This window comes from Cervus elaphus, chromosome 25 (genome assembly GCF_910594005.1).
Source record: "Cervus elaphus chromosome 25, mCerEla1.1, whole genome shotgun sequence".
NCBI classification, from domain to species: Eukaryota; Metazoa; Chordata; class Mammalia; order Artiodactyla; family Cervidae; genus Cervus; species Cervus elaphus.
The window spans coordinates 26,721,192-26,748,582 of NC_057839.1; the positions used below are offsets into that span (position 1 = coordinate 26,721,192).

General features: G+C 43.3%; 1 protein-coding gene and 1 long non-coding RNA gene across 3 annotated transcripts; one reads left to right on the forward strand and one right to left on the reverse strand.

The window, feature by feature from the left end:
* Positions 1-586: 586 nt before the first annotated feature.
* On the forward strand, positions 587-8,992 carry MCIDAS (multiciliate differentiation and DNA synthesis associated cell cycle protein). The gene is made up of 7 exons (XM_043887730.1): positions 587-914; positions 1,000-1,096; positions 1,277-1,368; positions 4,868-4,940; positions 5,518-5,711; positions 6,308-6,418; positions 6,668-8,992. The coding sequence occupies exons 1-7, from the start codon at positions 798-800 to the stop codon at positions 7,106-7,108; spliced, it is 1,125 nt and encodes a 374-aa protein (XP_043743665.1). The 5' UTR covers positions 587-797; the 3' UTR covers positions 7,109-8,992.
* A 3,647-nt stretch (positions 8,993-12,639) lies between these two features.
* Positions 12,640-26,926, reverse strand: LOC122683580. 2 transcript variants are annotated; one of them, XR_006337781.1, is made up of 3 exons: positions 26,863-26,926; positions 14,991-15,103; positions 12,640-12,829 (listed from the first exon to the last, which is right to left on the reverse strand). It is a non-coding gene; the product is annotated as an uncharacterized LOC122683580 (long non-coding RNA). The 2 variants fall into 2 exon arrangements; XR_006337782.1 differs by lacking the exon at positions 12,640-12,829 and adding an exon at positions 14,269-14,298.
* Between the last annotated feature and the right edge of the window lie 465 nt (positions 26,927-27,391).

Genomic DNA, 27,391 nt, shown 5'->3' on the forward strand with positions numbered 1-27,391 from the left:
TTTTAGGGGATTTGGGGCTGTTCGCTGTAGAGATATGCGACCCTCGGTTGTAAAGTCTGTGTTCAGGTGTTGCTGCCTGAACAAGTGCGGGGTACGGCCATGGAGAAGGGCTCTAGGCTTCAGACAGTGAAGTCAGCACCAGGAGCGCTCTCCAGCCCTTCTTTAATCTGGGGCTGTTCTGGGGAGTCCCCGCTGGAATTCTACATCCCCACCAAATCCTACATACATGGCGGGGCAAATGCTGGGCTCTGGCTTTGGAGATGGAGGCTCTAAGTCTGTGCCTTGTGGCTGGGGTAGAAGAAAATGAAATCAGAATCGTTAACTTTCCCATTCCCGCCGTCCGTAGGCGGGAAGGCCGTACCCTGCGTTAGGGACCAGTAGGGGATGTCCTCCCCTCCTCTCTTTTCTGGCGCGGCCTGGAGTCTGCGGCGCCAACGCCAGCCTAAAGGGCGCTCGCGGGCCCGGGCCCCGCGCTCCGGGTTCCCGGGGGAAGCCGCGTTGCCAGGTTGGGTTTAACGCCTCCGCCAAAGTGCAGATTGTCCGGGGCTGAAGGCGCCATCTCTGGCGCTCCGGCGCGAGCCGCCCCTCCCGCGCCGCGTCCCCTCCGCTCTCCACCGGGCCCTCCCTCCTCACCTCCACTGGAGTGCCTTAGCCCCACCCCGACCACGCGCCTCCCCGCCTTCAGGCCGGCCTCGGAGCCTGCGGAGCGCTGGGTGTAGGGTCGCCATCCAGGCCCGGGCCGCCGCCTCCGAGAAGTCGGCGCGGGGCTCCGGGCCTGAAGCGGACAGGAAGGCAGGATGCAGGAGTGCGGGGGAACCGCGGCGGGTCGCCGGGCCTTCGACAGCATTTGCCCCAACAGGATGCTGGATCCGCGAGGCCGGCCCATGAGCAAGGCCGGGAAGCAGGAGAGGAAGGTGGGGCCGCGCGCCGGGGCCGGGCGGGGTCCGCACGCTCCCGGCCCCTAGGGCTGACCCGCGCTCCCTTTCTGTGCCCGGCTAGTTCGCTCCTCCGCGGAAGTTCTTTCCCGGTAGCAGCGGCTGCAGCCGGGTGTCGGTGTACCAGGATCCCCCAGACGCCGAGACCCCTGCACTGCCAGGTGAGCACGGGGGTCCCCGCTCGACCCCTCGGGTTCCCCAAGCCTGGTGGGTGGGGCGCGCGGGGCTCAAAAGAACCTCCCCCCCTGGGGTTTCGGAATCCTGGCGGCGTTGCCCGCGGCGAGCCCTTGCGGGGAGGCTCAAGGTCCGCCCGGCGCGTGTCTCGGGTTCTCGCCGCGCAGCGCTCACCACCATAGACCTGCAGGACCTCGCCGACTGCTCCTCGTTTCTTGGGTCCGACCCGCCGCCTGGTGGTGACTCAGCCGCCTCACAGGTACTTCCCCTGGTGGAATCCCCTTGCCTCGCAGCCCGGAGTTCTATTTCCCGAGTTTCATTAAAGAACCGTTTGGGGAGGGGAGCACAGGAACACCTGGCTAGCAGGGAGAGACGTCCTTCAGGAATCTAAGCCGCGGGAATAGGAACTCCCTCCTCCCTCCCAGTATGTTAACGGGGGCTCTATTCTCAGAGCTCCAGCTCTGCACAGGGAGGGCTCCCCTGCCTGACGGGTCTCCCGTCCTCCTCCCCATCTATTCCTTGGAGCTGAGATAGAGCAACTCGGAGGTTGCGCACCGAGGGATCAGGTGGGTAGGTGGGAGCATAGTTGCGCTCTGGGCACCAGATCAGCGCGTCCTCTCTGTCCTTCCACCATGCCTTTCCCGGTCATTCATTCACTATTTTCATTCTCTGGATGTCTAAGGAGTGTGGAGATTGGGGAATAACTTCTCCATCAAGCCTGGAAAAAAACGAAGAGGATTTACATTTGGAGGAAGTGGGAAGAGTGACAAAGGATTTGAAGAAATCTGACTGAAAACGTTGTTCTCTACAGAGATGGCCCTTCAGTAGTTGGGCACTTTATAAAAGTCCTTTTCACCCTCTGCAAAGGCTACTGTCATTCCCGTGGGGGAAAGAGGCATTTCCCCCAAGAAAACCTATCCTCTCACTTCCATCTCACTCCTACCACTCACCAGGGCTGAGACTAGAAGCCTGGCTCACTGATGGGATATGAAGTGCCCAGAAGGACAGGGGGTCCTAGCTAGATGGTACCTGCAAGAAGAGTGCCAGTTCCAGGTTCCTGGTGGCAGGTGCTGGGGACATGAGAGTATAGAACTCTCCAGAGGATGTGACCACCTCCTAGAACTGTGATTGGGATGGTGGAACAAAGTGTCCCAGGGTCTAAGTGCCTCTAGAATTGGGCCAGAGCCCAGGGAGACTTGGGGTAGGTGGCCACTGAGAGCAGAGACTAGGAAGGCAGGAAGAGTGGGCGTTGCCCTGCAGAGGCTATTTATTCTTTTGTTCTCTTAGAGTCTGGATGCTCAGATTTTAAAAAAAAGACAATACAGGATCATCATGCAACTGACCCAGAGGGTTACATCAGTCCCTTACTCCAACATGTTTATTTTGCAAGAGAAAAAGTAGGCTCTTGCTGAATTTTGGCTTATATATACAGAACTTAAATTTGACATCATGTTCTGTTTTATTTTTTTTTTCTCCCCCTGCTCTTTGTGTTGGAGAAGTGCCAGGTTTTAACTGGGAAGATAGTAACAGAGTAACCACTGAAATATCACTGAACTACCTAGGATTGTGGTGTCAAAGAACCTAGGATTGTGTGTCAAAGAACCCACCTGTCAATGCAGGAGACATAAGAGACTCAGGTTCAACCTCTGGGTCAGGAAGATCCCCTGGAGGAGGAAATGGCAACCCACTCCAGTTTTCTTGCCTGGAGAATTCCATGGACAGAGGAGCCTGGCAGACTACAGTCCATTGTGTCACACAGAGTCAGGCACGACTGAAGCGATTTGGCCCAGCATGCACCAAGGATTAAGCCCACAAACCAGAGCCCATGAACCGAACCGAAGTTAGCCCATGTCTCCTTCGAGTTTCAGAGAGTTTTAAGGGCAGAGCTCTTGCCAGATGGCCCAAGAGATCCATAAGTTGCCCTGGGGAAGGCAGAGCTGGTGCAGAAGGAGATACATCTCCAGGGGAAGACTCTCCAGGGGAACCCTCTGGCCAGTGCACACTCTGGTTATATTTCTCCTTCCTGTTGGGGAAAGTGGACACAGAGAGGAAGTGCTCTAGAAGTGTTTGGGGTCCAGAATGGGCCAAGACCTGGGATAGCACAGGAGGAAGCATTTCCTGGGCACCAGTCCCTCAGCTGGCCTCCAGTCTTCTTGTGATAAGGGCTTTTCTCTACTAAGAGGGAGACCTTTTAGCCCTTGGAAAATGCCTCATTTCTGACTCTTTCAACCAGGGAAGAATCTGTGCTTCAGGATCTGTCTGGGGCCCTCAGTCCTTCCTTTCTAAGCTCCCTTCCCTTTACAACCTCAGATCTCAATAGGTGCTGGACTTCTCCTCCCTGAAGGAAACTGATAACTTGTATATTCTTTGAAGTGCGAGTCAGATTAAGCTCTGACTTATTCTGGCCTGGAGAATTCCATGGACTGTGTAGTCCATGGGGTTGCAAAGAGCCGGACACAACTGAGTGACTTTCACTTTCACACTTCCACTTCAGATTAAGCTTCTCTTCTCAGAAGTATCTGAATGGTTAAGATGGGTGTTTGGGAGATGAGTAAGATTAACCCAGAGGAATTAAAAAAAAAAAAAACGATGATAGAACAAAAATCATTAGAACAGATATTTCTGGTGGGCGTATTGGATGCACCCCTCACATCATGCCCCTGGGGGGGACCTCTTTCCCCTTCCCCAAGCTCTTCATTGGAAGCCAGGCTTTCCTGAAAGAGAAATAAAAGCTAGAGGCAACCAGGGGTAGAGGAAAGAGGATTGAAATAGGCACCAGCAGAAGCTCCAGTTTTACTACTTCAAAGTTGGGTGCTTGGGCAACTTGATTTCTCTGAGTTCAGCTTCTTCATCAGGGGAGGAATCACTTCTCGATCTCTGCCAGCTTCCCGAACTGCTGTGAGAATTAACAGAGAAAATCAACGTAAAAGAGTTTTGTTAGCTCTGTCCGTAAATTAGGGGAATAAGAAATTTCCTGGCAGCCAACATTTTACCGTCCCCTTCCATCTCACTCACCCAGGCACATTGCAGGAACCCAGGAGAGCGTCCAGTCCACAATGTTAGACGTGCATCACCCTGGACGGAAAAAGTCAACTCCAACTTTTTGAGAAGCAAAAGAGCAATAGGGACCACACCGGCTGCGTGCCGAACAGAAGCACTTTCCACATAGCATCCTTGGCCCATCATATCTTAGCCGACCTTTTCCCTTTCTTGGTGGAGACGGGTGGTTTAGTTGTGATTGAGCCTTCTCGGGTTATGTGGCCTGCAGTTACTATTTTGGATGCCCCTGCACGCTGGCAGATCTTGGGAGCACGGACGGAGTGTTTGCACACCGTGCTCCCAGTTCTTAGAGCTGTGGCCCCTTGGCCTGTGAGAGGTAAGTCGGGGCTTGAGGTCTGCGGCCTCACTAGGAACGCGCAGGGTTGGCTGATGGCGGGCCAATGAGGCGGTGCGGGACTGTGCCTGCTGCCCGAGGCCAGGCGCGGGGCGGCGGCGGTGAGCTGAACGCAGTTTCAACACCCTGCAGGACCCTCGCAGCAGGGTCCCCACTTCGTGCGTCCCTCTCCCCACCAAGGGCGGTGCAAGCGTCCTGGATTCCGCGCCTCGGGCGGGGCTTTGATTTTCAGCTACAAGTTTCCACTGTGAACGCGTTTGCGCGTAGACCTGCCACCGAGTCCCGGAGGTTGGCTAAAGTCTAGGAAGTGTTCCAGACCCGCCAGGCTTAACATTAACTAGTTTTTACCAATGGTTTATTTCAGAGCCATTCCCTGCAAACGGCAGCGGACTTCGATCTGCAGGATTTCAGAGACACTGTGGAGAATCTCATTGCAGGCAAGTGCAGTTTCTGCAGTAAAATTAAAGTGGGGGTGTCCTCCACCCCTCAAATCTGACAAGTTTGAATTTCATGATCCTGAAGGTGGTAAACTGTGTACTTATTACCAACTCGCCAGCAACTCATCAAAGTGTCAGGCTCTTCCATATTTAGGGGACCCCCTCCCTTTTCCTTATGGAGAAGATGAATCCTGAATCGCTATAGATGGCATTTTCTCCGTTTGCCCGTGCAGCTTCTGGAAGAGAGCCCAGCCTTAAGCTGTGACGTGGCCAGGAAGAGCCTGGGTGCCAGGAGTGTGCGGAGTAGTGGATTTGTGTGACTTCAGACAAGTTTGCCCTGGCCACTGTGGAGGTTCAGTGGAGATCATCTCAACAGGCATTTATTGAGCACCTGCTGAGAGTGTACAGGATATCAGGAAGGACCTGGGGATCTTAGGGATTGCAGAGTGAGGGTTGATTTATCAATAAAGAAAAATCTCTATATAAACCCTACACCCATCATGACATTTTGTCCCTGTGGTTAGCCAGGCGCAAGTCTGAGGCTGCAAACCTAGCTCCCTCTCTTCTTCTTCATCAGACTCATCCTCTTTGATGTCACCTTCCCTGGTGGCCGGAGACTTCCCGTTCTCTCCTAGCGACGTCCTGCCGTTTGGTCCCTGTCTCTCCCCACCGCTGAGCCCGCCCAAAGTGCCCCCGCCAGAGCAGTACTGGAAGGAGGTGGCTGACCAGAACCAGAGGGCGTTGGGGGACGCACTCATCGAGAATAATCAAGTAGGGACACTGGACTGGCGTTCAGGAATCCTGGGGCAGGGGCAGAGCATGGTGCTCGGGGACAAAGCGAAGGCTGCAGGCGCAGAGATGTGCCCCTTTGGCACATTAGAACCAGTGGATCAGTCCAAGTAGCTGCTATTCCTCCACTGGCTCAGTTTACAACGTCCCTAAGTGGGAATAATCCTACCCACCAGATTTTTAATAGGGCCACCCAATATTTATCGAAGGCTATATGCCTAGTAGTGCGCTTACCCATTTACTTTTCCTCATTTAATACCCACAGCCATTGAGCTAGATACTCTTACCAGCCTCACTTTGCAGATAAGGAAACTGAGGTACAAGAAGATTGAATTTCGGAGGCAGAACCTGTATCTGCCTGTTGCCCAAGTCAGTACTCCTCATCGGTATACTGAGGATTCACTGAGAAACATTCTAAGTTGTTTGTAATAAAAACTGATTATTATTCTCACCAGTGTAAACGTTCTTGGGCCCCCAAGTTTCTGATTAGACGTGAGGATCTGGGTTCAGTTCCTGCCGAGTGTACAGAGGAGACAGCACGGGAGCCTACAGCTCAATGTTTGGGTCCCCTCCTGCAGCTGCACGCGACGCTGACCCAGAAACAGGAGGAAATCGCCTCCCTGAAGGAGCGCAATGTGCAACTGAAGGAGCTCGCCAGTAGGACCCGGCACCTGGCCTCGGTGCTGGCTGTAAGTGGGGCGCGGGCGTGTAGGACACTGCAGAAGTCGGAGGTCCTCCTGTGCACCCTCCCCCCACCCTGCTCCCAGTGTTGGCACCCGGCGAGGGTCGAGGGAAGGAGAGGACCGCTGGCAGCTTGCTGAGTCACTTGCAGGGGTCGGCCGAGTCGCGCTGTTGGAAGTTAGCCCAGGCCTCCTTCGAGCGCCAGTCAGAGGCGAGTCTGGCGGCCCCAGGGCGGCGCTCCTCCTCATCTTTTGTAGAAGCTGATGATCACCCATTCCCGGGATCCCGGGGCGGCAGCCGAGCCCTTCCAGCTCAAGGCGACGGCCAAAAGGAGCCTGGAGGAGTTGTTCAGCGCTGCGGGGCAGGATTGCGCGGAAGTGGACGCCGTTCTGAGGGAGATTTCTGAGCGCTGCGATGAAGTTCTGCAGAGCCGCGATCCCAAGAGGCTCCGGCTGCAGCCCGAGCCCCCGAGCCTGGACCGCAGGCCCGGGAACCTGCACGGCGCCTTCCCGGGGCTGCGCACAGACTGCAGCCGGAGTGCGCTGAACCTGAGCCACAGTGAGCTCGAGGAGGGCGGCTCCTTTAGCACCCCCATCCGCAGCCACAGCACCATCCGCACCCTTGCTTTCCCCCAGGGCAATGCCTTCACCATCCGGACCGCCAACGGGGGTTACAAATTCCGCTGGATCCCCAGTTGAGCTGGGATGTGGTCCTCCGAAACACTGCCTCTATGCCGATTGAAGCGCCTGGAAGCTAAACGCGGGTAGCTGAAAGCTGGTTTCTCAGAACTTCGCCTGCAGGACCGATGCCACTCTGAAACTTTTTTTTTTTTCAGGAACAAGAACGTAAAACGTTTTGATACTGATGCACTGTAAAGTTCTGTAAGATACTGTACTGTCCCTCCCCTCTTCACAGCGAAACCGCGCGCTTGTGTGTGTGTGTGTGCATATATCAGTCAATTTTAAAGTATTTATTTTTAGCAGCTTTGAATTCTGTACTTTTCAGAGCTGTAAGGGACCTAAAAACCACTTAGCTGTTTTTAATTACATAATGCCCTAGTTCCGCAGGAAGCAAAAGGAGATTCTAAGAAATTAAGTAATTTTCTACCATCAGAGGCGTCATGGGAACCTTCTTAGTGTTCTCACTACTTTTTTCAAAGATTGTAGGTCCAGAAGCCAGGTCTTTGGGTGAACCTTTAAGTACATCACTCACTTCCCTTGATCCAGGAAGAACACTGAATTTTGTTACTATTGAAACTTTTCATTGTAGCTGAAGGAATAAAACATTAGGAGAGGTTAGGATTAAGAATTTCTAATCACTTGTCTCAGGGCAAGCAATAGAACAGGAAGGTGCAGATTCTGAGTCAATGGGTTTTTGATAAAAACAGGTGCTAAACACATTTGTTTGTAATGATTATTCTTATAATTTTGTAAGATTTATGATAAATATTTATATGAATAATATAATTTTATTTGTCTGAACAGAATAACCACAGAAAAAGCAAGCTTTCTTAGTAAGAAACATTTTAAGAAAATGGCATATTCCACGTGAAAAATAATGTGTTTTAGCATGTTCTTTTTTTTTTGGCAGAAACCAAGTGTGGAAATCTTCGTAAAACTGTCTGTTTGAATTCCATGGATAAAAATAGGGTACACATTCATGTTTCATATTTCTTGGCTTCATCTTCTAAGAAAAACGGAGGTGTTACATGATGCCTTCACTTTGCCTTTTGTTTATTCTCTTTTGAGTGCCATTCCTTTTCCTATTCTGTTGTGTAATTTTGTGAGTAGAGTATGTCAAGCAGTGATTTGTCCCCACCTCCACAGTTCTCATCACGAGGGCTACTTCTTGTCTTTGGGGGGCTCAGCCTGGGCAAGTTTCCAACCCTGTTACACCACATAGCTGGTTCTGCCACCGGAATGCTATTCTGAATGGAGTGATCGGGTAACAGGTGAGCTGGGCGGGGCGGCAGAACCTGCTTCTCCTGTTTACCCTGTGTGCTGTTATCTGCATTGAAATGGCCATTTGGAAAACAGACAAAAAAGTGATAGAGCACATTTCCTCATACTTCGTCTAACAGATGGACTCAAAAAAATATACTGGATGGTTCAGAATTCTTTTTATCAGCTTAAATATGAAGTCACTGCAGTTCAGCATCAGAGGAAACAGAAAACAAAAACAAAACCCTTTAACTTGCTTCGAGAAACAGTCATCTTGTTAAAAGTTCTTTTCCTCTCCAGTCCTCAATTAGTATTTTCATAATGCATTAGCTTCAATGACAGAAAAGTTAAAAAACTATATGTATTTTTCTACTTGTCTTATGCCTGGAATTTAAAAAATTATAAGACTTATCAAGAATGCTGTGTGTAGTGGTTGGTGGGTTGGGGTCCTTCCCTGAGCTGAATGAGCCCACAAACCAGAGCTTCCTTGACCTGGTGTTTTCCTTGCTTCTTTGGGATGTTAACCACTCCATGACTGAGTGCTTATATGAGCAATGAAGGGATCTGTGCCCACTAATATATGTCCTTATGTTCCTTCCATGGTATGAATTCTTAGTACTGCTTGTTGCTGGTTTAGTAGAAAACATCAGTGAGAACAACTTTGAACCAAATCTTAGCCATTTTCTCCATGATTCTTTGAGCTTATATTCAGCTGTGTGATCTAGCCTAGTTCATGAAGACAGGTTAGCTTGAAATTATCGCAATAATTTCTTCATTTCAAATAGGACCAGACACCATTCAAGATGTTGGGGAGTCAATCATGAACAAAACCAAGTCCTTGTTTTACAGAAAATAAAGCAGGGTTTAGGGCTAGGATGTGACTGGAATCATTATTTTAGATAACATGGTTGGACTGCTTCTCGAACAGATTCTATAGCAGCACAGTCAGTTTAAAAAAAGAGGCACACACATTTTAGCTAAATTATTTTTAAGGAAATGACTTCATATTTGCAACAGTTAGATGTTGTTGTAAAGTAGTGGTTCTTAAACTGTAGCATGTATCAGAATCAGCTATGCTGCTGCACGCCAAGTCTCTTCAGTCTTGTCTCTTTGCGACCCTATGAACTGTAGCCCACCAGGCTCCTCTGTCCTTGGGATTTCCAAGGCAAGAACACTGGAGTAGGTTTCTATTCCCTTTTCCACAGAATCACCTACAGAGCTTATTAAAACCCAGCTTGCTGGGCCCTCCCCAGAGTTTCTGATTCAGTGAGTCTGGGTAAAGTCTCAGAATGTCAATTTCTTACACGTTGCTAGGTGATGTTGATGCTTGGATCTAGGGCCACCTTTGAGACCACTGTTGTAAAGAAATTTTTTAAAGATCACTTTCAAAAAGATTAAAACAAACAAAAATCAGCTGACTTGATGGCATGCAAATAATTCTTGTGATTTAGGATTAAGTTTTTAATAGTAAAAATCTTATGTTACATTAAAAAAGGGCTATATTTCAAAAAGTTGGAAGTGACAATAATGTACTTTGAAAGATGATGTTAAGTAACACAGAAGGTAGCTTCAGTGATGAATTGAATACCTTGAATGAAGGACTTGATGTTGAAAATAAGCATGAAGTGTCTGAATAAAATTATTTATGAAATGTGTTAAAGAACCTCAATTCAACTGACCCTTAAACGTGGGCAGTGGGATTAGGACCGAGTCCTAATTCTTCTAATTAACTCAAAGTTCATGTAGAAGAATAATATGTAACACTTCCAGTTGAAGGATTATAATGTCATTAATTTATAACATTAACTAATTATATTTTTGTGTCTATATTTAACCTAAAGGAGAACTAGATAGTACAATGATATTTAAATAATTTAAAATTATTTGGAGTAATGATATGACCAATAAGGAATTAATATCCAATGTATATAAACATCTCATATAACTCAACATCAAAAAAACAAGCAACCTGATTAAAAAATGTGTAGGAATGTATTATGTTACTTCTATGGTAATAAAATAAGAAATTAGGAAGAAAAAAATGAGCAAAAGAACTGAATGTATTGTGCATTTTCCAAAGAGGAAATGTAGACAGCCAATATGAACATTAAAAGATGCTTAATATCACTAATCAATAGAGAAATGGAAATCAGAACCATAATGAGATATTACCTCACACCTCTCAGAATGGCTATCATCAAAAAGAACACAAATAACACATTTGGGAGGATGTGGAGAAAAGAGAATCCTTGTGTTCTGTTAGTGGGAATGTAAATTGGTACAATCACTATGGAAACCCCTGGAGAAGGAAATGGCAACCCACTCCGGTATTCTTGCCTGGAGAATTCCTCGGACAGAGGAGCCAGGTGGGCTATAGTCCTTGGGGTCACAAAGAGTCAGACACAACTGAGTGACCCACACACTATGGAAACCAGTATGGAAATTTCTCAGAAACTACAAATAGAACTACCATATGACCCAGCCACTCTTGAATATGCTTCTAAAACCCCAAAACACTAACTCAAAAAGATATATGCACCCTAATTTTCATAGCAGCATTATTTACAATTGCCAAGACATGGAAACAACCTAAGTGTTGGATAAAGAAAATGTGAGAGTATGTATACAATGGAATACTCAGTTGTGTCTGACTCTTTGCAACCCCATGGACTGTAGCCCACCAGGCTCCTCTGTCCATGGAATTCTCCAGGCAAGAATACTGGAGTGGGTTGCCATTTCCTTCTCTAGGAGATCTTCCCAACCCAGGGATTGAACCCAGGTCTTTTGCATTACAGACAGTTTCTTTACCATCTGAGCCACTAGGGAAGCCCCTAATGGAATACTACTCAGCCATTAAAAAGAATAAAGTTTTGCCATCTGCAACAGCAGATGGACTTGGAGGGCATTATGCTAAGTGAAACAGGTCAGACAGAGAAAGACAAATATTGTATGATATTACTTACGTGTGGAATCTAAAAAACACAACAAACTAGTGAATACAACAATAAAGAAGCAGACTCACAGATACAGAGACAAACTAGTAGGAGAGAGGGAATATAGAGGTGGGGGGAGAGGGAGCTACAAACTATTAGGTGTAAGACAGCCTCAAGGATTATACAACACTGAGAATAAAGTCAATATTTTGTAATAATTGTAAATGGAAAGTAACTTTGAAAAATCGTATAAAAATAGTTGAAAAAACAAGAGACTAAATTTCAGTAATAAAGATTCAAATGCATAAAAATAGTTTATGTGCAAGCCAAAATGTTCACTTAACAAAAGAAAATCAATATACCTTGCAGTTCACACTGATTTTCACTGTTTAAAATTTAAAGCAACATGTGAAAATTCCAACTGGTCACTTAACATGACATAATTGAAATAAGTTACATTTCTTTGCTTGCTCACTGTGCCAGCATTGTTCAGTTTTAATCTCCTGTTTAAATGCAACAAAATGATATATCACAGGAATGAGTGACATGAACTCTGACTAACACAAGCTCACAGAACCTAAAATATGAGGACCTTTCTCTCTCAAAGACAAGTAGTTAAGCCCCTGTTTGTTGAGGACTGACTGTATAATGGGGATTTTCCCAATTAACTATCAATGTTTATAAGAGAATAAGAAATAAAAGTGTGTTGATTTGAAGCTTCCATCTATAGTGTTAAAATTCAACAATGATAATAGATTGTAGAACTTAGACCAACCAACAAAAGCTTTTTTCAGATAGGAATATTTTATCCCATTTATTTAGAAGTACTCATCCCACATAATAGACAATTTACATAATAGACTTATAATTGGTTTTGTTTTGTTAAAGTCTCCAGACAATGTATCTTCTTAGTCCTGGCACTTCTGAGTAGACAGACTACTCCCATGACCTTTAGTATGCTATAGGAAAAATGGCATTCCATTTTATCAGTTATTCATGAAAAAATTTATTTGAATCAAAACATAAGAAGAATCATTGGCTGGATGATTCTGTAGGTCACATGACTGAATCTAAATGTCAATCTTACTGTCTCCTCCTTAAAATAGATGCTGTGGGCTGAAATCTGTGTCGTAAGTGATAAGCATGATGTCTCAGTTTCAGCATAGGGTTTTATTGGACAGGACAAAATTAGGGACTTGAAGCAATCTATATGTGGAAAACACAAACAGATTTCCCCCAATTACTTCTTCCTCCTCCCCTCTCCCTGTTCTCCTTCTCATCTCTGCATCTAACAGAAAGGGCACCAGAACTCTAATGTCTGCAGCAGACAGTTGAGATAGGAATGGAGGTAATCACATTTGGGTTTTAAGATAAGGGTTTGTTTTTCCACACAAAATCAGGTGAGACAGGAGTTGCTAACATCTGCCAATGATGCTGTCAACAAACCAGACTTTATGGTTTATGCTGCACTAATTTATTAGACATTTGTCTTCATGTTCGATGTTTCATGATCACAAGATTGTTGCTGTAGCTCCAGGCATCTTGTCTGCATTAAAGATAAAAAGAAAGGAGGGGTAGAAAGCTTCACGGATTGCTTCTGTCTCTTTGTTTAAGGAAGCAAAAAAGCGTTTCCCAGAAAATTCCCAGGTGGGTGTTCACTCGAGTCTCAAAATCAGACTTAAGGTACACAGTTACCCCAACTTGCAAGGGAGGCTGGGGAATCTAGTTTCTCATTCTCCTAGCCACTATAGTGACAGGTAGGCAAGAGAGAAAGGAGTTGGGAAAAGCTCTTACACTATCTAACAGGATCTGTCACAGAGGTCTAGTTGGTGGCAGTAATGTAGAGAAACCTGAAGAGAAAAGACAGCAGAAGTGTGTCCCTTAGACCCTGGCACCAGAGTTTGGGCTCCCTAGCAGGGAGTGAGGTGGGCTTCCATCCTCAGAGAGGGCCCAGGAGAGTTGGCCTTCCTTTGGGGACCTGGGAGCCTGAAAGGGAAGGAAGCACTTGGAGGGCTGCTACAGCTAGAGCCCGAGACCTGGGTATGTGATGAGTCTTTAAGTGTGGGAGTCTCTGGGAATAAGATGAAAGAAATGATTGGTACTCAGGTCGGATTCGCCTTAATAAATTTTCACCTTCATCTTTTAACTAAAAAAAAAAAAAAGGAAATAAAAATTTTATGCAAGTAGAATATGCTCACTGTAAAGTAATTCATATAAACAGGAAAACACAATGAAGTAAGAAGTGGTAATCCTACCATCTAAAGATACGATTCTGAATATTTTGGTATATTTTCTTTCAGAAAATTTTAATATTTATACACATGTGAATGCATAAGTATGTTTGTGTGTATTTAAAACTTGGATCCTCTATACATATGATTATTGAATAGCAGCAGTGGACCATTGTATAGAAATGGTCAAAGGTTCTGCAGTCACATAGAGATGGTTGATTCCTATCATGGTCCTGAGGGGACTGGCCAGCTCAGTGACTTGGGTCTTATTGCTCAATTTTGAAACCAGGACAATAGAAATTGTGAGACTGATCGAGGTGATGCATCTCAAATGCTTGACACAGTGCCTGTTACCTGATAAACACTATGGTTATCTGTTTGTATTAGTTATCTATGGCTGCTATAACAAATTGCCATAAACTCAGTGCTTAAAACAACACAAACTTACTATCTCATAGTTCTGAGGGTCAGAGATGGCTAAGCTGGGTTCTCTGCTCTGGATTTCTTGGAAATCAAGGTGTTGGCTGGATTCTTATTTAGAGACTCTGGGAGGATTCCATTTCCAAACTCAGTCTGATTGTTGGCAGAATCCAGTTCCTTATGATGGCAGGGCCAAGGTTCGTATTGCCTGGTTTGCTGCAAACTGGGGACTTGTCCTTGCTCCTAGAGCTGTCATTCTGGTCCTTGCATGTGGACCCCTAAATCTCAAAGCCAGCAAGGTGTGTCAAATCCTACTCACTGGAATCTAACTCCTTCTCTCTTGCTTCCAACTGGAGAAAACTGCCTACAAAGTAAAAATATAGGCATGAGTTAATGTCAAAAGTGTGGGCATAGATTGCATTTGGAGAGCAAATATGGTGTCCTTGCTCACGGCTGAATTCTGGAGCCTACTTGTCAAATGTAGGGATCTAGAGAGCAATTTTATTGAGTGCTGAGGCACTCACAACAGTTTCTTAACTCTTCTAGGCAATCGTGGGGAGGAAATCCAGAAACAGTAAATTGAATCCAGTTCTTCCTTCCCAGTGGAATTCCCTGCCTCAAGGTATCTCATTTGAGCTATGGAAGGAAACTTGCCCAGGTCCTGGAGGCATTTTAGTCCCTTGGGAAAAGATGTATTCATTTAAAAAGAGAGAACATTGCATGCATATCTCAATGTCCCACAATTCTGAAAAGCTTAAAAATGCATTATCATGTGACCACAAGCCTATTAAAAATGTTATTTAAAAGTTCTACATTTTTATTCTAACTCACTGAGTTAACAGAGTTTTTCTTGCCATCCCAAGTACCTAATCTTTCTTTGAAAAAAATCTATTCTCATATTAATGAATCCATCTTCATCTAGTACCTCTCTCTCTCTGGAGTGAACTTTGATTCACTCATTTGTGAGGTCCTGTATATTATTTTCATCTAGTTGTTTATATTGTATTGCCACTTACATCCAGAATTAATCTGAGACCATTTGTAATGAAAACTTACATGAGATAGGATGATTAAAACTGAGTACCATCGGGAATTCCTTGGTGGTCCGCTGGTTAAGACTTTCACTGTGGGGAGCCAGGGTTTAGTCCCTGGTCGGTGATCCCCAGGAGCTGTGAGGTGTGGCAACAAAACAAACAAACAAACAAACAAAAAAGAAAATTGAGTACCATTCAATGTAAGGAAATCAGCATAGTTAGGATAGTAATTTGCTTTGATTCTGTTAGCCCTGCCCTTTAAGATCTATAGCCTTCCTTTAGGCAAACACCTGTTCAAACTTGCATGGTGGTGGTTGTGGTTTAGTCGCTAAGTCATGTCCGACTCTTGCGACCCCATGGACTGTAGCCTGCCAGGCCCCTCTGTCTATGGGATTCTCCAGGCAAGAATACTAGAGTGGGTTGCCATTTCCTTCTATTTTCTGTATTTACTTTTAGCTGCTTAACGAAACACAATGTAAATCAGACATGATAATTATTTACATTTATTCGTATTGTACTGATGCAAGGGAAAAGAAACACCACAGATTTACTTAGGATTTATATGGATAGCCAAGTAATAATTAGAAATTGCATTTAGGTATAGGATGTGGAAAATTAAATTATTTTTAAGTCATGCCATGGTTTAAAGCAAACACAGATACCCTGTTCTGTGAGGGATAATGATGGTTTTGAGCACTTTTATAAGATCATGCCTAACCCTCAAGGTTTCAGGATTTGTCTTTCATTTATTTCTTTATAATAGAAATTCCTAATGTAGAAGATACCTCTTAGGGTTGCTTCCAAGCACATTATGACTCCCCTTTCTGGGAAGAGGCCCAAGGACACAGGACTGGTTCTGTTTGTTTTAGACTGTCACCCAGCTCTTGCCCTCATCACCCACATCACCAACAAGAGTTGATTGACCCCAGGGATTCTGTTTTTTTTTTTAACAGAATTATTGTAATACATTTTACATACTATGTAATTCACTGATATGAAATGTGCAACTTAAAGTTTTTTAGTGTATTTGAGGGTTTTGCCACCATCCCCATTGTTCAATTCAGTTCAGTCCCTCAGTTGTGTCAGACTCTTTGCATCCCCATGGTCTGAAGCACGCCAGGCTTCCCTGTCCATCACCAACTCCCAGAGCTTGCTCAAACTCATGTCCATCAAGTCAGTGATGCCATCCAACCATCTCATCCTCTGTCATCCCCTTCTCTTCCTGCCTTCAATCTTTCCCAGCATCAGGGTCTTTTCAAATGAGTCAGTTCTTCGCATCAGGTGAACAAAATATTGGAGTTTCAGCTTCAGCATCAGTCCTTCCAATGAATATTCAGAACTGAGTTCCTTTAGGATTGACTGGTTGGATCTCCTTGCAGTCCAAGGGACTCTCAAGAGTCTTCTCCAACACCACAGTTCAAAAGCATCAATTCTTCGGCGCTCAGCTTTCCTTATAGTCCAACTCTCACATCCATACATGACCACTGGAAAAACCATAGTTTTGACTAGACAGACATTTCTTGGCAAAGTGATGTCTCTGCTTTTTAGTATGCTGTCTAGGTTGGACATTGCTTTTCTTCCAAGAAGCAAGCATCTTTTAATTTCATGGCTGCAGTCACCATCTGCAGTGATTTTGGAGCCCAGAAAAATAAAGTCTCTCACTGTTTCCATTGTTTCCCCATCAATTTGCCATGAAGTGACGGGACCAGATGCCATGATCTTTGTTTTTCGAATGTTGAGTTTTAAGCCGACTTTTTCACACTCCTCTTTCACTTCCATCAAGAGGCTCTTTAGTTCTTCACTTTCTGTCATAAGGGTGGTGTCATCTGCATATCTGAGGTATTGATATTTCTCCTGGAAATCTTGACTCCAGTTTCTGCTTCATCCAGCCCAGGATTTCACATGATGTATTCTGCATAGAAGTTAAATAAGCAGATTGACAATGTACAGCCTTGACGTACTCCTTTCCTGATTTGGAACCAGTCTGTTGTTCTATGTCCCATTCTAACTGTTGCTTCTTGACTTGCATACAGATTTCTCAGGAGGCAGGTAAGGTGGTCTGGTTATCCCATTTCTTGAAGAATTTTCCAGTTTGTTATGATCCACACAGTCAAAGGCTTTGGCATAGTCAATAAAGCAGAAGTAGATGTTTTTCTGGAATTCTCTTGCCTTTTCTATGACCCAACAGATGTTGGCAATTTGATCTCTGGTTCCTCTGCCTTTTATAAATCCAGCTTGAACATCTGGTAGTTCACAGTTCACCTACTGTTGAAGCCTGACTTGGAGAATTTTGAGCATTACTTTATTAGCATGTGAGATGAGTGCAATTGTGTGGTAGTTTGAACATTCTTTGGCATTGCCTTTCTTTGGGATTGGAATGAAAACTGACCTTTTCCAGTCCTATGACCACTGCTGACGTTTCCAAATTTGCTGGTATATTGAGTGCAGCACTTTAACAGCATCATCTTTTAGGATTTGAAATAGCTCAACTGGAATTCTATCACCTCCACCAGCTTTGTTCATAGTGATGCTTCCTAAAGCCCACTTGACCTCACATTCCAGGATGTCTGGCTCAAGGTGAGTGATCACACCACTGTGGTTATCTGGGTCATGAAGATCTTTTTTGTATAGTTCTTCTGTGTATTCTTGCCACTACCTCTTAATATCTTCTGCTTCTGTTAGGTCCATACTTTGTCCACCTGATGTGAAGAACTGACTCATTGGAAAAGACCCTGATGCAGGGTAAGACTGAAGGCAGGGGGAGAAGGGGGCAACAGAGGATGAGATGGTTGGATGGCATCATCAACTCAATGGACATGAGTTTGAACAAGCTCCAGGAGTTGCTGATGGAGAGAGAAGCTTGGTGTGCTGCAGACCATGTGGTTGCAAAGAGTAGGACATGACTGAGTGACTGAACTGAATGGCAGTGATGATTCTTTTATGATTTTCATCTCTGAAATATTTTAATGACTTCACTTCATTATATATATGTGGAATAGCTTATTTAATCAACACTCTGTGGCTGGATATTTAAAAATATATATGGGATTACACTCATTTCTACAATTATCTCAAAAGTGAACAGAATGGTAGGAAATCAAGGGAAATAAGGCATTTCTTCCAAAATTCAGATTTTTGGGCCTTTATAATGGTGGGACAGTTTTGAGTTCTATAATCTAAGATAAATACTGAAACCTGAGGATTCAGAGGAGGACAGTAAACAAAGCACTGAGAAATACGAATTGAAATTATTTAACCTTAAGAAGAGGAAGTTTACAGACAACAATATATTTATATAAATGAGTACCCCACAACACGTTACATTTTCATGTGTCCCCTCTCGCAGACTGTCAATATTAGAACTATTACTGCGCCTGTCTCCTCTTCACTTTTAGTCCGAGAGCTCTCCAAGGGCAGAAATGAACTCACTTCTTTGTTTACCCTGTAGTGTGTGCTGTCCATTGAACAGGAGTTGAACATAATCATGATCTCTCAAAGAACTAGAGAGCAGCCAGAGTTTAGTCCTGCCTATAGTAACTATGCTAATTTTCCTAAGTTTCTAAAGGAATTGCCAGCCACGTGACTCTCTATGCTACTGTGTGTTTCCTATTTCCGTGAAGAAGAATTTAAGAAGCTTCTCCTCTGCCTTACTGTAGTAAATCAGGTCATTGTGTATAGTATTACTGAAATGTAAACATAATTGTGTTGAAATTATGACCAAGTTGCTAATTTGAACTGCACAAAATGTTAACTAAATGCTTCAGTATTTACACAGGTATATTTACTCATTGGATAAGCACAGTTGGAAGTGTTTCATTTAAGTGTGATGGTCTAACAGTCTTGTGCTGCAGCTGAGGGGCAAGTTTTCCATAATAGTGAGACAATTCAAGTTTTCTGAGCAATTTAAAAAACTAATATCTAGGAGATAAAGCTATGAAACCTCAAGAAAAAGTAAGAATGGTAGCCCCTGTGGCACACAGCCAATCCATGTTGTCAAATTATGCTCTCAAACTTTGAAGGTTGTTCTAAAATTGTACTAGCCTCTTGAGCAGTATGGTAACAGTAAATTTTTAGGTTTTTTGACTCACACCTTCCTACACTGGATGACAAAATAATTTAGGTGGCTTGTAGGTCTGATTCTGGTGCACGTTGACTGATGTTTAACAACAGGAAACAGAAAATGTCCTTGATGAGATCTTCACTTTTATTTGGTAGCAGGTAACAAAGTAAAGGATATTTAGTCAAATCTCTTGTTAATAAAGACAAACATCCTACCTTGCCTCCTTAAGTGCCGTCCTGGGGTGGGAGGTAGTAAGCAGAGAAACAAGTTTATAAATGCTTCAATTCCCTAGCAAAATCAGGTAGGTTGGAACTGTGTGAGTTAAATATTACTTTAGAAGAGCTCCTGGGACTTCCCTGGTGGTTCAGTGGTTAAGACTCTAGGCTCTCCCTGCAAGCAAACACAGGTTTGATCCCTAGGGGGGAACTAAGATCCCACATGCTGCGTGGTGCAGACCAAACCAAACCAAAACCTCCTTCCTTTAATTCACTGCTGAAGTTTGTAGTACAGTGGCTGAACATGGTTAGCATTCAATAAATTTCAGCTATTAGTTGTTTTTTTAAATCAAGAAAATATCAATCTAATAACTTACTCAAAAAGCAAATGGAAAAAAAAAAAGCTAATGGGTACATCTACAATTGACAATACATTTAAAGAATCAAAGTGAAAAGAAAATGACAAGAAATCAGAGGTACCAGGATGCATATTATGTTGCTTTGTTTTTTTAACCTAATAAGATAGTCCTATAGTCCTGAAAAATTTAGTGGATTTATTACTTTTCCTTGTTCACAGTGCCACCTTCAGGAAGAAGTTTCATTTTAATTTAGTGTGAATGCATCCTTATTGTTTTGAGCCAGGTCAAGTACCTGATGATTAGGCATAATAAAGACAATGTTAGTTTTAATTTAATCCATTATCATGAGAATGTCTGATTTTTTTCTGCCTGGCTGTGTTCAATGCAGAGTTTTTAAATTTTGATTTGGAGCATTTAAAAAATTGATTAGAAAGGGAATGTGAATGTTTCTAACTTATTTTCTTTCAGAACATCATACTTAGATCATAATATATAAATTAGTATAAAGAAGAGGGGATACTGGAACCAACGTGACTCCAGAGTCCAGTTTCTTAATATCTACATTATACTACTTCCTGGAATAACCTTTACCTGGAATCATAGAAATCAGAGCTATGTACAGAAGGTAGAGGCCTTAATTTAAACTTTGCTTTATATTTGGGAAAATTGAAGCTGAGATCTTGTCCAAGGTCTCCTGGACAAGAGAAGTTAAATAACTTGTCCAAGATCTCCTGTAGCTGAATCTCATATATTTACCACTTCCTTTGAGGTGGGTGAATTATGATAAATCCTAAGCAGGAGAAGAAGAGGGTGCTCTGGCATCAAAAATTAGGCGCTGGGATATGGTTTGAAAAGTCAAGAAAGGAAATAATGTTTGAACACCGTAATCAGGGAAGAAATTAACTAGGTTGAGGAGGAGGGGCATTAGGAGGAATGAAATATATGAAAATCTCAGGATGAAAGGAATATGGTTTCTTTAAGAAAAGGAACGGTTACTACAAATAGAATGCAAAGGGGTGTGTGGTTCCAGGTGAGGCTGGAGAGAAAAGCAGAGGCCAGATCACACAGGAACCTTTGGCCTTGTGAAGATTCTGTTCTTAGGAAGACTTAAGCAGAGGAGTGACACGATCTATTCTTAAAAGGGATCACTCTGACTTTACTATAACAAAAAATGGGTGAGAGAAGAATGAATATGGGAGAGTAGCCAGACAGTCATGGCTATTGTTAGGGCCAGAGGTATTGTCACTTATGGCTGCATCTCTACAGATTTGTAGCAAGAGTTTGGTTAGAGGAAGATGCTCACACACTTTGCTGAAGACATCTCAGAGTGGTGGGTTCTTGTCATAGTCTCATAATAGATTTGCGCCACAGGACTTCAAATCCCAGACTTTCTGTCATCTCTTCCTTTGGAAACCTTTAGCTTTTCCTCTCGAATCTTCTATATCCTGTATTCTGGCCTGGAGAATTCCATGGACCATATAGTACATGCGGGTCGTAAAGAGTTGGACATGACTGAGCAACATTCACTTCGATGTCCCAGGTTTCACTTTGTTAGGTTGCAGATGATCCATAAGTTGCTTTGTTCATTTCTTGATATTAGCAGAACAAGACCTCTTAAAACTTACATGTGCTTTTTCTAAGACAGGGAATGAAAAGGATCATTTAAAGATTAAAATTCCAAACTACCTGTATGTTTTCAATGCAAATACATCCAATTAGGGAAAGAACATCAAATTCATTGAAATTTTTAAGCCTTTTTTCACATTTATTTTACTCTTGTGATTTTACCATCTTTTTTTTTTTCCAATTAAAAAAAGAATTTATGGTACCTCAGACGAAGAAGATGGTTGTGAAAAGTGAGTAAAATTTAGGAGGTAAAACTGACTGGATCTGGTAGTGGATAGAACAAGGAAAAGGAGTGAGATATCAAGGATGCTGGCTTATATCACTGGATGGATTACAGCACATTCACTGAGTTAGTGAATATTGGAGGAGGCCAAGATTTTGGGAGAAGGTCTTCAGTCTGCTCTTAGTAAAAGTCTGAGGTGCTTGTGAAGCCTATTTGTCTGGATTAGGTATAGGTAACTGACACCATGAACAAGGTTGCGATTACCTGTGGAGAGTAAGTATAGTGTTAAGAGGAAAACCCCCCCAGTGGTGGGCTGGAGCTGATCTGCAGTGCTCCGTGAGCCAATTTGCTCTTGTCTTCCCATTGCTGCATGTCATGTTGGTAACTTGAAACAGGCAATGCTGGAAATATTTACAATACAGAAATTGGCAAAAACTTCAAATTTTAGGTCTCACCCTGCCTCTCAACTGATTATCAGCATGCTACTTAAACATTTCAAAAGCTTAGTAAGAATGAACCAATAGTAGCTACTAAGAAAAAGGAAAATCAAGAAGATAAAGGAAGACCAAGCTTTAGTCTTTAGAAATGTCTTAATTTTTTAAGTAGAACAATACAGAATTTTAAACAAAAACAAATGAAGTAGAATGTTTTTGTTGAGTGTGACCTACTTCATTCTTACTAAAATGTATGTAATATAATTAAAAACTTAAATCAGAAGATTTAGAGTATAATAGGCCAGGTTGGCCCTTTAAACATATTATTTTAATTAGGACTATAAGAGGATATAATGGCTTAGATGGAATTACATTGAAAACTTTAACCATAGAACAAGTTTCATCTATTTAGAATGCAAATTTTTAATGCATTGTACTGTTGAGTCTTTAAAATTCTTATCTGTCGCATTTGCGCTAACTGACTTCTAATGTAGGTATCCAAATACTTTTAAAACTAAAAAATAAATCTAGTAAACTAAATTGTGCAGAGATTGAAATAATTTTGATCTTGCTAGTATCCCATGGGCTAACTAAATTTCTCTAACATCTAAATTTCTAACCATCTTCAGATGTCTTGGACTATGAAAATGACACAGACTAGCAAACATAAAAAACCTATGGCTATGTGAAACTTGGTTTTCCGCTCTTTCACTCTCATATTAACTTATCACTTAAGGATATAGGTCTTCAATTTTATTTTATCCTATTTAAATCTGATAAATTAGCCTATTTCTGTTGCATGGGTGCTGGCAGAGACAAAAGATTTTGTTTTTAATTAAATTTTTTTTGTTGAAGTATAACTGATATACAACATTATACCAGCTTCAGGTGTACAACATGATTTGATATTTGAATATGTTGGGAGATGAACACTATAATAAATCTGTTGCCATGCTGTGCTGTGTGTGCTTAGTCGCCAAGTCGTGTCTGACTCTTTGCGATCTCATGGACTGTATCCCGCCTGGCTCCTCTGTCCATGGGGATTCTCCAGGTGAGAATACTGGAGTGGGTTGCCATGCACTCCTCCAGGGGGTCTTCGAAACCTAGAGATCAAACCCAGATCTTCCGAATTGCAGGCAGATTCTTTACCAGCTGAGCTACCAGGGAAGCCCTATCTATCGCCATACATAGCTATAATTTTTTCTTAAGAACAAAGGACTTTGTTATTCACAACATAGCAAGAGGCATGAACATCAATTCACCTTGTCCCCAGATCCCACAGGGATGATGTGAAGGGTTCAAATAAATGCCTTTCCCCACAGTAGGTTGCATTAGAGAAGAGGAAAGCTTAGTTGGAGAATCTATTTCTTTTACAGTAAGCAGAAGAAAGCCTGTTCTTTGTTCCAGATGGAGAGGTTACCCCATCCCTCAAGACTGCTTGTTGCAAATAAATTCTGAGAAATGGTTTCCCAGTCATCCAGACCTTGCATCATCCTTAGCATATTCAACAAGACATGCAGGAATGTGAGAGACCCATGGGGGAGTGTCTTCCAAGATAAATGTTAGGGTTTCTGCTCCTAATCAATTTATTGGCATTTGTGTTGCATGGTCAGATACAGTGAGATGATGACTCAGTTCATTTCAGTTCAGTCTCACTCAGCTGTGTCAGACTCTTTTTGATCCCATGGACTGCAGTACACCAGGCTTCCTTGTCTATCACCAACTCCTGGAGCTTGCTCAAACTCATGTCCATCGAGTCGGTGATACCATCCAACCATCTCATCCCCTGTCGTCCCCTTCCCCTCCTGCTTTCAGTCTTACCCAGCATCAGGGTCTTTTCCAGTGAGTCAGTTCTTCACATCAGGTAGCCAAAGTATTGAAGTTTCAGCTTCAGCATCAGCCCTTCCAATGACTATTCAGGACTGATCTCCTTTAGGATGGACTGGTTGGATCTCCTTGCAGTCCAAGGGACTCTCAAGAGTCTTTAACACCACAGTTCAAAAGCATCAATTCTTCAGCGCTCAGCTTTCTTTATAGTCCAACTCTCACATCCATACATGACTACTGGAAAAACCATAGCTTTGACTAGATAGACTTTTGTTGACAAAGTAATGTCTCTGCTCTAGTTGTGACTTAGAGCACAGTATTATCAAGTTGTTAGTGCCTACTTTAGTTGTTAATTGGTGAACAGTATGACACAGAGGTGGAAAGAATATTAGAACTCTTAATTTTATAAGTAATCAGACTTTTGGGAGAGGAGTAACTTGGCTAAAATCACACTGCAAGTTAATGGCAGAACAAGAGTGTCTAGCTTGCACTAGAAGTCCACTGTCCTTTTCACCCATCCAGTTCCTATTCTACTTCTCCAGAAATATTCTCAATTCAGAACGATTATGGGGTACTAATTTACATTACCCCGGCTCAAATCTGGAGGATAAATCAGAATTCAATTCATTTCCAATTGTAGATATGCAACTGTCTAGAGTAGTGGCAGGTCCCTGTCAGGGGTAGTTTTTCTCAAACTTAAGCTTAAGTCTTAAATCACAAGGTTGCATGGTGAGCACAGAATTGGAATATATGAGTATTCTAATGATATAATCATCAAACCAGAGAAGCCACATGGATTCCTTTTGATTTGGGATATTTCTATTTAGACAACGAGGTTGGAATTTTAGAATGTATTCACTCACATAATATTTATTGACCATCTGCTATGTGTCAGGCATCTACTATGTGTAGGCTCTGGGCCCAAGGATAGTCTTCTCTTGACAAGTGCTTATAGAGACGTATTATTCAAACACTCTTTAAAGTGAGACAGCTAAGTGCCATTACTTTATCTCAAAAGAGAAAAATTATTATCTTATAGGCCTCATATGATTTCTCTTCATTCTCATCATAAATCTGTACAGTAGAAAATAGTTATCACATTTTGCAGATGAGGAACTTGAGACTTACAGGGGCCAAATAACATTTTTTTTTTTCCAAATAACATTTAAGTCACACAATTAGCAAGTGGTAGGAAGGTCTTTCTTTTGTGACTCTATTGTCCTAGTTCCCAGGTGACTCAGTGGTAAAGAATCTGCCTGCCAAGCAGGTAACTCGGGTTCAATCCCTGGGTTGGGAAGATCCCCCGGAGAAGGAAATAGCAACACCCTCCAGTATTTTTGCCTGGGAAATCCCATGGGCAGAAGAGCCTGGGCTACAGTCCATGGGGTAACAAAGAGTCTGACATGACTTATGGACTAAACAACAACAACAACAAATTCTAGTTCCATGATTTGGGAAAGATCCTAATCTCAAATCTGCAAATCAATTCAGCAAACATTTACTGAATGACAACGATGTACAAAGTTTACTATGTGCAAGGCAGTGAGCTATTCTCTAAAGAGGACACAAAGATGAAAAAGCAAGATTCTTGAATACTTGAAGGTTACAATATAGTGGAGAACACACACACACACACACACTCATATGTAAAAGCTGGAATTAAGTAGACAAGTAGTACAAAAGATATGCTATGGGAACATAAGGAGGAGAAAAAATTCCAACTAAGAAAATCTGAGAAGGCTTTTGGGAAATGGGAACTGAAATTTTATGATCAGTTTGCCAGGAGAAGATAGGGAAAAAGAACTCTAAGGTGAGGCTCCCTCAGCAAAGGCCTGAAGGCAGGACAGTGCTGGGCATTACCCACAGCATGGAGGACTAGAGATGTTTTCGTGGGATTGTGGGAGATGAAGCAAGAAAGGTAGAGATGTTAAAATCACAGAGGACTTGTATTTGAGCTAGAAAATTTAGAGCTTAATTCTGTGTGTAAAGAAGATCCTTTCAGGGATTTGGGGCAAGGGAGAAACATGATTAGCTCAAGATGATGTTTATTGCCTTTTAAAGCTTTGTCACTGGATCTCCACTGCTTTGCCTAGTGCATGGTACTTGCTGGGTGCAAATAAACATGTGACATGAAGGGGGCTGGAGTAGACTAGAGGCTGAATTATCAGTTAGGTCCTTGTAATCTTCAAAAAGAGGACAGATGGAATCAACACTACAGAGGGAAAAAACTGTCTTTGATAGCAGATTTGGGTACATGGTAAAGGGAGAGTTAAGAGTGACTTTGACTTTGACAAGGAAGACAGCAATATTGGGAATAAGGTGCAAGCAAAAAGAACAGGTCGTTTGGGGAGGATGGGAATAGGGAAAGACTCTCAATTCTGTTTTGGATTATGTTGTATTTGAAGTGCTGGTAGGATATCTAATAAAAGACTGTTCAGGTCTAGAGCCTTATGAGGCCTCTTTTCTTTGAGGGGGTATCATGTTCATATTCCTGACTTAATCTGTTGTGTTTTATACAGATTTGTTCTCATTTTGGTTGGATAGTTAACTTTACATCCCTTAAAATCGTGGGGAAATAACAATACCCTATGCAAGAGGTACCCTGTGGAGAAGGAGAAGGGGAAATGATTTGGAGGTTGGAGGGGTTGGAGGTGAAGTGATATGATTTTCATGCTTTCAGCTGCCACTTTACTCTCCATCGTCATTAACTGGGGTATGGATGGGGAAAAACATTTCAAAGGGACAGACTCTTAAGAAATCATTCAGTAACTGGACAACATGCATGTACTTTAACTACTGCTAATTGAAAAATAATGTGTAACGAGGTGACGTACTCTACTGGTTACTCTTCTGATTGACGCTTTTACAGAGCTAGAACCTTCACAGGTTACGTTTTTAGAGTCCTACCGATAGTCTGAATTATAAGGGGATACATTGATTTCTTCCCCCGCGTTATTTTGAGCTATATATTTTGGGGAGAAAGCACTCTCAGAGAGTTTATTAGTTCAGAACGCATTGGTCTCCTTCCCTCCCTTTCCCCTCACTCCTCCTCCGTAGTGGAGAGATCTTAAGTCCGTCTTCATCCAGTCTCGCACCCGCACACCCACCGCCCCCCGCTCCTCCCCGGTCCCACGCAGGCTTTCCCCTCACCGGGCGTGGCACGTGTCCCCAGACCGTTGGCGCAAACACCAACCGTCCCTCGGCTCCGGTAAGGCGCGTGCGCGCGCGCGGGACGGGTGGGGCGGGCGCGCGGGCGCGCGGGCGCAGGGGCGCGAGCTGGGCTGCGGACGCGCTACCGGCCTCCAGCCGCGTGGGAGGAGCCGCGGTCCGAGGGACGCGCCAACAGACCGTTGGAATTGGGCCTGGGGAGCTCTCCGGTTTGCGTTTCTGGGAAAGCGGTTGAAATCAGTGAGGTAGAAAAAGCAAATTGCAAAACGGATAAGTATAGTAAGATCCCATCTATGTAGAAAGCTTCACAGAGCCGGGTTATTTATGTGTACGTCTGTAAATACGTTGGAAAAGGTCTGACGATGCTTTGAGGAAAGGAATAGTAGCTTGGGAGAGCGGGTGAAGGGAGCTTACTTTGTACATTGTACATTTCTGAGATTTGAACATTGTTATTATTTAGAGTGAAAATGTGATCATGTAATTAACAAAACCCTCTCCATTTGGGAAGCTT

Excerpts from the sequence above, each read along its gene's own strand:
- MCIDAS (XM_043887730.1), top strand. The coding sequence starts at position 798 with ATGCAGGAGTGCGGGGGAACCGCGGCGGGTCGCCGGGCCTTCGACAGC. Across the intron at positions 4,941-5,517 it reads TGTGGAGAATCTCATTGCAG|ACTCATCCTCTTTGATGTCA; the intron begins GCAAGTGCAGTT and ends CTTCTTCATCAG. Across the intron at positions 5,712-6,307 it reads CACTCATCGAGAATAATCAA|CTGCACGCGACGCTGACCCA; the intron begins GTAGGGACACTG and ends CCCCTCCTGCAG.